Source organism: Nuphar pumila, chromosome 2, assembly GCF_984573655.1.
Source record: "Nuphar pumila chromosome 2, dmNupPumi1.hap1.1, whole genome shotgun sequence".
NCBI classification, from domain to species: domain Eukaryota; kingdom Viridiplantae; phylum Streptophyta; class Magnoliopsida; order Nymphaeales; family Nymphaeaceae; genus Nuphar; species Nuphar pumila.
This window is the reverse complement of record NC_143250.1, coordinates 9,711,782-9,724,334: the sequence shown is the minus strand read 5'-3', so window position 1 is coordinate 9,724,334 and position 12,553 is coordinate 9,711,782. Positions and strand designations below refer to the sequence as shown.

The 12,553-nt window shown below is 38.3% G+C and overlaps 1 protein-coding gene across 1 annotated transcript in view; it reads right to left on the bottom strand.

The window, feature by feature from the left end:
* Positions 1–12,553, bottom strand: part of LOC149844701 (uncharacterized) — a 115,775-nt gene that overhangs the window by 37,816 nt on the left and 65,406 nt on the right. Inside the window, exons 8-10 of the mRNA XM_089985978.1 lie at positions 11,590–11,700; positions 11,335–11,486; positions 11,217–11,256 (exon numbers count right to left, since the gene is read on the bottom strand). Coding sequence (XP_089842104.1) covers positions 11,217–11,256; positions 11,335–11,486; positions 11,590–11,700 — 303 coding nt within the window. The remainder of the gene's footprint in view (positions 1–11,216; positions 11,257–11,334; positions 11,487–11,589; positions 11,701–12,553) is intronic.

Here is a 12,553-nt window from a genome sequence, read left to right as displayed (position 1 = left end):
TTGGGTCGACAGGGGAGGGGCCGAGCCCCTCCCCCATCTTTTTTTTTTTGGGTCGACAGGGGAGGGGCCAAGCCCCTCCCCCATTTTTTTTTTTTTGGGTCGACAGGGGAGGGGCCGAGCCCCTCCCCCATCAATTTTTTTTTTTTGGGTCGACAGGGGAGGGACCGAGCCCCTCCCCCATCTTTTTTTTTTTGGGTCGACAGGGGAGGGGTCGAGCCCCTCCCCCATCAGTTTTTTTTTTTGGGTCGACAGGGGAGGGGCTGAGCCCCTCCCCCATCTTTTTTTTTTGGGGTCGACAGGGGAGGGGCCGAGCCCCTCCCCATCAGTTTTTTTTTTTTTGGTCGACAAAGGAGGGGCCGAGCCCCTCCCCCATCTGTTTTTTTTTTTTTGGGTCGACAGGGGAGGGGCCGAGCCCCCCTCGCTCTCGCTCTCTTGTTGGGTTGGCAGGGGAGGGGCTGAGCCCCCCCTTCTCCCTGTATTTTCGAATTGATTTGAAAATTGTAATGTATTTTTTTTTGTGTTTTCAGGATAAAAATGACGGATAAAGGGAAAGGACTTGCGTCATCCTCATCCCAACATGTGAGTTATGCTGCTAGTTTTGCTGATAGTTGCAGTGGGATTGATGATGTGGGGCCACTATGGGTACATGTAGATAAACTTGCAAAAACTGGAGAAGGAGGTGGTGGAAACAAAAGATTTCGATGCAAGCTCTGCGAAAAAGATTTTGTTGGGTCTTACACAAGAGTGAAGGCTCATTTGTTGAAGATACCAGGACATGGCATTTCAGCTTGCAGAAAAGTTGATGAGGCAATGAGAAGGCAATACAAGAAAATACAAGAAGAATATGAGAAGAGAAAGGCAATGGCCGATTCTTCTGCACTCAGTGTGCCATTTGCAAGCCACCAAGAAGATGCTGAAAAAAAAAGAAAAGTCAATCTAGGAGGTAGAGGAACGATACAAGCAGCATTCAATACATATGGAAGAAAAGAATTGGATAGAAAAGTTGGGAGGTACTTTTATTCTGGTTCACTCCCATTTAATGCGGCTAGAAATCCTTATTGGAAGGATTTAGTAACATCCTTGGCAAATTGTAATTTGAGTGGTTATGTGCCTCCAAGTTCAAAAAAAATACGAACCACACTTCTTCCAGAAGAGAGGGCAAACGTGGAGAGGTTGCTAGAAATTAAAAAATATTCATGGGAGCAAAATGGAGTTTCCATTGTGTCTGATGGATGGACAGATATTCAAAGGCGTCCATTAATCAATTTCATTGCTTGTTCGCTTAGTGGCCCAATATTCTTGAAAGCAGTTGATGCATCTGGGGAATATAAAAATGCAGAGTATTTGAAGGGATTGTTTATAGAAGTGATAAAAGAAGTGGGTGATCAGAAAGTGGTACAAATCATTACAGACAACGCTCTGGTTTGTAAAAGTGCAGCGTTGAGTTTGGAGAGTGAGTACCCTCATATTTTTTGGACTCCCTGTGTAGCACACAGCTTAAATCTAGCCCTAAAGAGCATATGCAACCCCAAAGAAGAAGAAAACTCACAAGCATATGCTTTATGTTCATGGATTGAAGATTTAGAAAGAAATGTCAAAAGCATTAGGAATTTTGTTGTTAACCACCATCGTGCTAATGCTATATTTAATAGGCATTCTGATTTGAAATTGTTGAAGGTCGCTGAAACACGTTTTGCGTCCATCATTGTGATGATGAAGAGGATTAAAAGAGTGAAGAATGCTTTGATTAACATGGTGACTGATGAAAATTGGACATTCTATCGTGTTGATGATGATATGAAGGCTCAAGAAATTAAGAAATTCATTCTTGATGATGAGTTTTGGGACAGAGTGGTATACTTCCTTCAATTTACGCAACCTATTTGGGAAATGTTAAGAGAAGTTGATAAGGATGAGCCCATGCTTCACAGAGTTTATGAAATGTGGGATAATATGATTGAAAAAATACAAGCTATAGTTTTCATGCATGAAGAAAAAAATCCTGCATTGGATGATTCAGATTTTTTTAATCATATTCATTCAATTTTAGTCAGAAGATGGGATAAGAGCAACACTCCTTTGCATTGCATGGCACATTCTCTTAATCCAAAATATTATGCAAATAAGTGGCGGGCTGGTGGTATTGGTCGTGTCCCTCCAAATTTTGACCCAGAGCTATCAAGACATAGAAATATGTGTATGACAAGACTTTTTCCAGAAGCACATCTTCTACATCAAGTCACACAAGAGTTTAGAAAATTTTCATCTTCGAGATTATATGCACCGGCATTATTCGCGAGAGAAGAAGATAATATAGATCCTATCACATGGTGGTCAACATTTGGATCGGAAACACCTCTTCTGCAATGTCTTGCATTAAGATTGCTATCGCAGCCTGCTAGTTCATCTTGTTGTGAAAGAAATTGGAGCACATATTCTCAAATCCACAACATGAAGAGAAATAAACTCACCAGCAAGCGTGCAGAGGATTTAGTATATGTTCATTCAAATCTTCGATTACTTTCGCGAAGCAATGATGAATACAGGTACTAATTTGCTCTCTTAGTTATTTGATTATTTCTTAGTTTTCATTTAAATATATTTGTATTGTATTTATCATTTTCAAATTGGGTTTATAATGCAGACAAGGAACATCCAAATTTTGGGATATAAACCCAGAAGAGTGTGACTTCGAGAGAGAACATGAATTCAACGTAACAAACATGGATTTAGCTGAGCCCAGTATTCCTTCTAATGATGCATTTGATGATGAAGAAGAAAATTATTAGCATCCATTACTTCATCAGGATATACTTTGGTATGTAATTTAGTTCTTTTATGCATACTTATTTGATTGATATTTAGGTCAATTTATGTAATTGCTTTACTTATTTGATTGATAATTTGATATTTAGGTTGATATACTGCATGCATGATGAATCATATTATGAGTTTATGACAATGTTTACTGTTAAATGTTAAACTGTTAAAACTTTAAAATTTTATATATATATATATATATATAAAAAAAATTACATTTTTGCCCCTGCCGCACCCCCGCAACCGGGTTTTTTGGAAGTGCCGAATACCTGCACCCGCACCCGCACCCGCTCCGGCACCCATGTGACATAGATGGATATGTGTATGTAAATGAAAGAATGCAGTTGACATAGTAACATATGAATTAAGTAAATACATGCTTATGAATATTTTTGTTTCATACGCATGATAAAGGTTTGCATATATGAATGTGCATTTGGAACATGTGATTCGTGTCGTAAATGACATTTTGCTTTGGTTTTCGCATATGGTGCATTAATGATACAAGGGGATCATCGCAGGCCTGGAGAGCCTTGAGCACTAGATGTTCCTTCTTTATTTACTTTTAAACGCATCGCAAAAATTACTTTTATTTTTATTGCATTGTTCTATGTGTTTCCACGGGCGAGAATCCCGTAATGGTTCTCGCATGAGTAGATGCGAGCTTTTGCCTTTGCTTTTGCAGGCTGAATTGCAAAACTCAATAATTGACTTTTAATAAAAAAGATAATGAATAAGAACAGTGTAATATACGTTCTGAGATCTCTCATCGGAAGAATGAGAATCTTAGATATTCGGTTTTGGGGGACCACGAGGATACAAAAACTCCGTGTGCTTTATATATATGCCCTTGAACCCAATATTGAGGTTCTTTCTCCTAGTCACAGTTTTAGGGAGAGTCCGTCACTTTACCTAGAGTGGTGTGTTCGACACAATTGTTGTTTTGGTATATTAAGAAAGTGGCACTTGTGAGCGTGGAGGGTCCCTGGTGTCCCGACATTAGATGTGGAGGTCTGATGTTCCGAAAGTGATTCGGTCGAGGGCTAAGTTGGAAACCCAGTAATAAAATACAACTTGTATGCTAAGTTATCCTGAGAACCGAACTTGACCTTGAAAAATTATACTTGTTTGGTGTATCCACGAGCAACGGTAATTAAAATGAGGAACTTAAATTGTATGCATTTAATAAGGCATGCATATGAAAAGTGTAGAAGATACTCTGAACCCTAGATAAAGAGAGAGAGAAGAGAGAGAGACGGTTGCACAGGAAGAGAGGACTCGATTAATGTTATTAGGGTCTCTCTCTATGTTAAATAGAGAGAGGCTTAAAGGAATAATTACACCCAAGTCCATTATAAAAGCAAAATTACAAATAGCATCAAATATAAAAAGGACTTCACTTAAAATCACTTATCTTCAACACTCCCCCTCATGCTGGAGCATAGATATCAATCATGCTCAGCTTGTCACAACATTTTGAGAAATTTGGTCTAGCAAGAGGTTTTGTAAACATATCTGCAACTTGGTCTTCCGACTTTAGATATTTGGTAGTGATATGACCAGCTTGAACCATATCCCTTACATAGTGGCAATCAACCTCAATGTGCTTTGTTCTCTCATGAAATACAGGATTGTTCGCTATATATGTTACAGCTTTGTTATCGCACATCATGGTCATGGGAGAGGAAACCTTCACCTGAAGATCATGAAAAACAGTACGAACCCACATTAATTCAGCAGTTGTTTGGGCCATAGCCCGATATTCTGATTCTGCACTCGACCTAGAAACCACATTTTGTTTCTTACTTCTCTAAGAGATCAAGTTGTCTCCCAAAAACACACAGAATCCTGTGGTAGATTTTCTATCCACTACAGATCCTGCATAGTCAGCATCAAAATAGGTCACTATCTCCAGAGTTCCACCTTTCCTGAACAATAACCCCTTTTCAGGTGAAGATTTTAGATATCTGAGAATCATAATAGTTGCATTCCAGTGTACCTCAGTTGGTTTGTCCATAAATTGGCTAACTTTGCTTACTGCTAAAGCAATATCCGGCCTGGTCACAGTTACATACAGTAGTTTCCCTACTAGGGAGCGATAGCTTTTGCTATCAACCAGTTTTGACCCTTCTTCAAACAACTGAACTTTATGGTCCATGGGAATATTTGCTGGTTTAGCTCCCAACATTCCTATTTCCTTTAATAAGTCAAGAACATACTTCCGTTGAGACAAAACCATCCCTTCACGGCTCCTGGCAACTTCTATACCCAGAAAATACCTGAGTGAACCAAGGTCTTTTGTAACAAAGTGTTTTTGAAGATGAGCCTTTGTGGCTTCAATAGCTTTCACATCATCTACTGTAAGAATGATGTCATCCACATATACCACCATAACAACTATGCCAGAGCTAGTTTTCTTTATAAATAGTGTATGATCTGTTGCTGACCTATTAAAGCCAAAGCGTGGCATCACTTCAAACAACTTTTGAAACCATGCACGAGGACTTTGTTTCAAGCCATAAATCGCCTTTTTCAATTTACACACCTTCTGACACTCTCACTCAACCGCGAATCCTGGAGGTTGTTGCATGTAAACGGTCTCAGATAAATCTCCATATAGAAATGCATTTTTCACATCTAATTGGTACAAGTTCCAACCATGCTGAACAGCTACTGAGAGAACAAGACGAATGGTAGCCATCCGTGCAACAGGAGAAAAAGTTTCAAAGAAATCAATACCATATGTCTGAGTATACCCTTTGGCAACTAATCTGGCCTTGTACATTTCAATAGAACCATCAGATTTGTACTTTATGGTATATACCCATTTACATCCAACAATGTCAGCATCTGCTGGGGAATCAACTAGATCCCATGTATGCTGAGATATTAAAGCATCCATTTCTTCTAGCATAGCTAGCTTCCAGCGAGTATCAAGCTCTGTCTGCTGATAGTTCAGAGGAATAGTTTCAGCAGATAAGGCTGAAATAAAAGATTTCATCTGATTTCCAATTCTGGCATCGGAGACAAAATGAGATATGGGATATAAGGTACATTGTCGTGTCCCATTTCGTAGAGCAATAGGCCTGTTATCATCATCATGAAGATCACTATTGTCAGTAGAACTTACCTCAGGGGAAGAAGAAGATGAAGGCACTTGCAGAGGTGGATCTCTACGCATATATACCAATGGAGGATTATGAAATCTGGAAGAGGATGAAGGTTGGTTCGGGAATGAGGGCACGAATTCCAAAGGAAAAAGAGGTATAGGTAATGGACAAGACTCAGCTGGATCAACCTGCAGCGGGGAACCAGTACTAGAGTAATATGGAAGTACTAGAGTAATATGGAGTGGATTCCAAGAAAGAGACATCCGCACTGACATACTCTCGGCGAGAAGTAGGATCATAACATCGATATCCCTTTTGATTTTTGGGATAACCTATAAATATGCAATTTGTAGCTTGAGCAGCTAATTTATCACGGTCAGGGTCAAGTTTGTGTACAAAACAAACACATCCAAATACTTTGGGCGAGAGGGAGAAGAGGGGGGTATTGGGTTTTAGGATATGAATTGGAATTTGATCACCCACAGAAGATGAAGGCATGCGGTTGATCAGATAGCAAGCAGTTGAGATCGCATCACCCCAGTATAACGCAGGAACATTGGATTGAATCATAATGGTCCTGGCAACATCAAGCAGGTGACGATGTTTTCGCTCAGCCACCCCATTTTGTTGAGATGAATAGGCACAGGAAGTTTGGGGTTGAATGCCATTATCTTGGTAAAATTGTAACAGACCTTTTGATTTAAACTCGAAAGCATTATCAGTGCGAACAATCTTGACAATAGATTCAAACTGAGTTTTTATTTCAAGAATTAAAGATTGGAGAATACTTGGAACTTCAGATCGTTCCTTTATTAAAAACACCCATGACAACTTAGAGAAATCATCAACAATAACTAGATAGTATCGACACTGAGTCCTAGTAGGAATCTTACTAGGACCCCATACATCTGCATGAAGAAGTTCAAAGACTTTATTACTAGACTGACTCTGACTCGAAGGGAATGAACTTCGATGATGCTTGCCCAGCTGACATGCTTCACACTGAAATGATGTGGTGGAAGGAATCTGAAGAAAGACCGACCGAAGCTTTGACAATGAAGGATGACCAAGACGACGATGCCACTGAACAAAACTGAATGAATGTTCCACTGCAGCATGAACAGTACCCATCGAATGATGTAGGTAGTAAATTTCATTTTCTTCATAGCCTCCACCAATCTTCTTCCCTGTCAGCAAATCCTGAAAATGACAACCCATTGGATCAAATATTACTCTACAGTTTTGTTCTTTTATAAGGCAACTAACAGAGAGTAAACTTTGAGGAAAGTTTGGAGCATGAAGAGCATTTTTCAACTGTAATGAGGAGGATATAGAAATATTTCCCTGACCAACAACCAGGGAGGAGCTACCATCGGCTAATGAGACTCCAAGCTGAGCCTTAATATCCTTTAGATCTGAAAAAACAAGTGAATTTCCACACAAATGTTTGGATGCACCAGAGTCAATAACCCACTTACTGTCAGTCGAATGAAGATGATTTCCGGTTGAATAGGCAACACCAACTACAGGAGGGGTGGAACTCAAAGGTCGAAGAGCTATCAGCTCATCATATTCAGCACGACTAAGGGTGATACTACTTTCACTTGCAGAGATATTTTCCTGTGCCTTTGTTGCCTCGAGAGTAGTAACATTTGCCTTAGGAGCATATGACTTTGATGAAGGGGTTGGCCGGACATGCTTATCCCAGCAACGATCTTCTAAATGTCCAGATTTTCCACAAAATGTACATTGAAGTTTTCCTCTGCCTCCCACACCTCGTCCGCGACCTCGTCCTCTGATGTTCTGAAAATTTTCACGCCCATAACCATATGAGACAACTAAAGCAGATGACTGAGTCACAGACTGAGAATGTGGAAGAGAGATCGCAAGTCTACTCAGACGATTATATGCCTCAGCAAGAGTAGGTACACCTGAACCAGTCAATTTGACTTTTGCAACAGAGAATTCTGAAGATAAACCTGTAAGAAACCGAGCAACCACAGTTTGTTCTTGATGATCCTTTTGTTTCGAACATCAGAGGGGTCTGTGAGCATTAAGTCTTTCAAAGGCAGCTTTTACGGAGGCATACTACTGGGCCAAGGTTTGATCTCCCTGCTGTAAATTATATATTTCCTGTTCAACTTGCAGGATACGACTCACATTAGTCTCTTGTGAGTACGTATCTCGAAGATTGTCCCACATCTGTCTGGTTGTATTATAGTAAATTAAACCATCTGCAATATGAGGTTCGACACTATTCATAATCCATGACATAACTATGTCATTATCTTCATTCCAGGTAACATATTTTCCCACCTTTTCAGTGGGTTCGTCTTCCAACAAAACATGTTTTCTACGATGTTCAGATACCGACATTATAAATGTTCTGGACCACCTAGCATAGTTAGTTTCATTCAACCTTACAGACGAGCCGTACGAAAATGGATTGGCAAATGTCTTATATTCTCCAATATTTTCCAATTTTGAATCACATTTCGAAGTTTCAGCCATACTTCTGGTTCAGCAAACAAAAAACTAGACAAACTCCAATCAACACAGGGAAAAACGTGTGTACCACCCACACACCAACCGATATGACAATCAACAACTGTTCACACACAAAAAAAAAACCACGACACTAAGGAACAGCAGCCCACAACCATAAAAAAATATTTTTTTTCAGCACGTCAGTGAATCACGACCAACATAACTCTGCATACGCAGAACCTGTTTCATAACAGGGGCTGCTCCCCAGACATATACAGCTCGACAGTCAGTCATTTTTCAATTACAAGCAACACCACTACTAGTTTAATTGTTGTTTCTTCAAAAAACCAGGAAGTCGCGACATAAACTCACGATAACAAAAAACTCAGGGCCCAAATATCAAGGTATCACGGCTGAAATAAAAGCACTGATAGATTAACACATTCACGACTGAAATATCAGGATAAAAGCACTGATATCTTTCACACATTCACGGCAGATCAGAAAGCAAATGGATTAACACACAGGAGCTAACGTGGTTCAGTGCAAACTGTACCCATGTCCACGATATCAAGGTCTCACGGAAATCACGAAAAAACAGGGCCCAAACATATGCAGAATCACCAACAGCAACAACAGACTCACCAAGGAATGAAATAACCAACAGCAGAATCAATCCGGGAATGAAATAAGACTCGGCAACAAAGAATCACGGCAGGAACTCATAGCGAAGAAGAAACTCGGCAACAGGTAGTCACAAAAAAAAAACGAGAAGCTACCAAACCCACAGCAAGCATCCACGACCAGCAGCACGCCCAGATCTATCATCAGATCTAAAAAAAATATTTATCGCTGACCTGATTGGAAAAATATTTTCATTGGATCGAAGTTTAATCACGATTGAGAAAACTTCCACGATCGACTGTGCTTTGATCACAATCGATCACGCTCCCACGATCGGCTATCGATCTCGCTCCCACGATCGGCTATCGATCTCGCTCCCACGATCTGCTAGGCTCTGATACCATGTAGAAGATACTATGAACCCTAGATAGAGAGAGAGAGAGAAGAAACAGAGAGAGAGAAAGAGAGAGACGGCTGCACAGGAAGAGAGGACTCGATTAATGTTATTAGGGCCTCTCTCTATGTTAAATAGAGAGAGGCTTAAAGGAATAATTACAACCAAGTCTATTATAAAAGCAAAATTACAAATAGCATCAAATATAAAAAGGACTTCACTTAAAACCACCTATCTTCAACAGAAAGAAAAACTTTAATGAAAAATAATAAAGTGTTCATGCATTGCACATAAATCATGCATAATCCCGTTATGCATTAGAACATTATATTTTACCTTTTTCCTTAATTGTTACATGTTGGTGGATGCATGATGTTTGATTTCTAATGCATGTTAAATGTTCTGTTTACTAAAATTGTGATCCCTGTTATTGATTAATGTTCTTTCATGCTTAATAAATGTTCTTTGTTGCATGAATGCTTAATTGAATTATGTAATTTCATAATTGCATTCCTCTGAATTATTGCATGAAATCTTATATGTGTTCTTTATGCTCATTTATTTTATTAGAGGGATTCGTACGCAGAATTCTTCGGATTTCTGACACCTTCTTTCTGTGGTTTTTTGCAGCCGCAGATGATTAGTGAAGCGTCTCGCTTCTAGGAGAACTACGAGTGCTACACGTTTGCTAGATAAATTCACAGAAGGACAGTGTGGCTCAGCTTTTCTTTACTTTCGCTTTATATTCAGTTGTTATTGCACTCTGAATTTTTCAATTATGCTAGTGTCTCGAGATTTATCACTTATTATTTCAATAAAGGTTTGGTTTTGTATGGATGATAATTGTAAGTTCTATTGTGGTTGGTTGTTTTATCCAATTGGGAATGAAACTGTAAAGGCCCCGAGTCTCTGGAAAGATTTCTGCAACAATTAAAAAAAAACGCATTTTCAAGGGGTATGAGTTGGGGTCGTTATAGATGTTGTTAACTCTAGGGTCATGGGGAAAGAGGTAGTAAATGAGTTTCTTTCCTCCAAGAACTTCACTTGTGGTCATGTGCACCATTCACACAGTTATGATGCCTAAACAAATGATTAAGTGAATGTTGTGGTTTGGTACTAATGAAGGTATGGAACTATTGAGTTGGAAATCCTAAGTGCAAGCTATATTCAATCTCTCCATATAAATGTGTTCAACATGGTTTCTTTGCTAAGGATCAAACCATGGGTTGTGTTTTTCCAACGTAATAATATGATTTTTTTACTTGTGAAATTTTGGTAGATAGCATACTGTTGATTTTTTAAGCCCCTAAAAAGCATGCTTATGTCACATTCACATGATTCAAAAACCATGCTAAACGAACCTTGTAGATTACATCCATAGGATCTGATCAACAAAAAAAAATCTGACAAATATTAAAAGGTGAATTCCACTTAATAGTACCGGATATTTAGTATTTACCCATATATACATAGATTTCACAAGCATCTCATATTACCAAGATATAGATGAACTCATGCAAAAATAAATTGAACAGAACAGGATTTTTTGCACAACAATTTCCTTGTAAAGAATTAATGGGAAGTTCATGATATAGAAGCAAGCATGACAAAGTTTTGAACCAAGTTCCAAACTAATTCCTAGATTGGCAGTTGAAACCAGTGAAACAGTAATAGAAATAACTAACCCAAAAAATGGTATGAACACCTACACCACAACTAATTTGCACTATGAGCAACTTATTAATGTCACTACAATGAAAGAAAAGATTTTCATACTTTACCTGTAAGTTGTATGTCAGCACGGTATTGTTGTTCTCCAAGCTGCAAGAGTAGATGTGATCAACAATCAATGAACATGTATAATCATTAAAAACATAGGCCGGATAATAGGGTATTTACCTGACTATCGAAAGTTTCTTCCCTAGTGAAGCTAATAGTACAAGCCCACCAGGAAGGTTAATCCTATGGGGAGAAATATGAAGATCTCTGACAGCACCAGTGTTTGGAGGGAGATGTAAGATCTCTTGATCACATGGAACTAATAGACTTAGCTGTCAAAAGCATAATTTTTTTTCTTGAGGAATTCAAAATTTCAGAGTAACAAGAGATCCCTCTAAAGCAGGAACGATTATGGTTCAAAGTCAGAAAAGTTACTTTTGTAAGAACATGATCTCCTCGTATGCTAGAGGTCTTTGATGAAACAACCATCATTTGACCAAAACTGTCCATGTCTAAAACCCTAGCTCCATCCAGCACCAACTCATTCTACAAAAAAATAAAAAAAATACAATTTAATATATCCCCTACACATGGTGAGAAGGGACTAAATTATTGAAGAAAGAAGCAATCATATAAATCTTCTAATACCATAAATAGTAAATGGCAATACTAAAGATAAAGGCTTAAAACCTAGATTCCAATAGATATATACTGAATGCATTCAAATATTCGAAATAAGAATAAGACCTACCAATCATTACAGCCAGAAGGTAATAGAAAAGAAAAATAACAGATGCAAACAGCACCATCTTCTCAAATCCGAATATGCAATACAATCTGCAACTGAGAAACCTACCATAACCAATGGATTATGTGTTGTGAACAGTTCATCATCCAGTGGATCTTTCAAGTATGTAAATATTTGTTTCACAGCTTTAAAGTGACAAACTCATGGATCATGTATAAATAATGACACTTGATTCACTGCATAAGTTATATCTGGTTGAGTAATGTAATGTGCCCATAGTGCTTCCATAAACCTTTACCTTTTTAGGTCTACACGATGTTTCCCTTATTGGCTTTCAGTCTTTGAATAAAAATGTAATGCCCGCAAATTTTTCAGGATTATAAATAAACTATTTTTGTATAATGAATGACATTAATTATGATTAAATGTTATTATCGAATCATTTATCAATAATATTCGGGTATTTACTAAAGTTATTGGATCATTAAATCTCGGATATATGACAACATTTATTTTTATCTAGGAAATTTCAGGGGAAATCTGAGTATCGAAAGAACTACTAAATTATTATTTCTCATATTCTTGAGTAGTGGCAAACCATAATTTATGTTATTCGATAATACAATAGCATTCGCATCGAAAGTTCAAAAA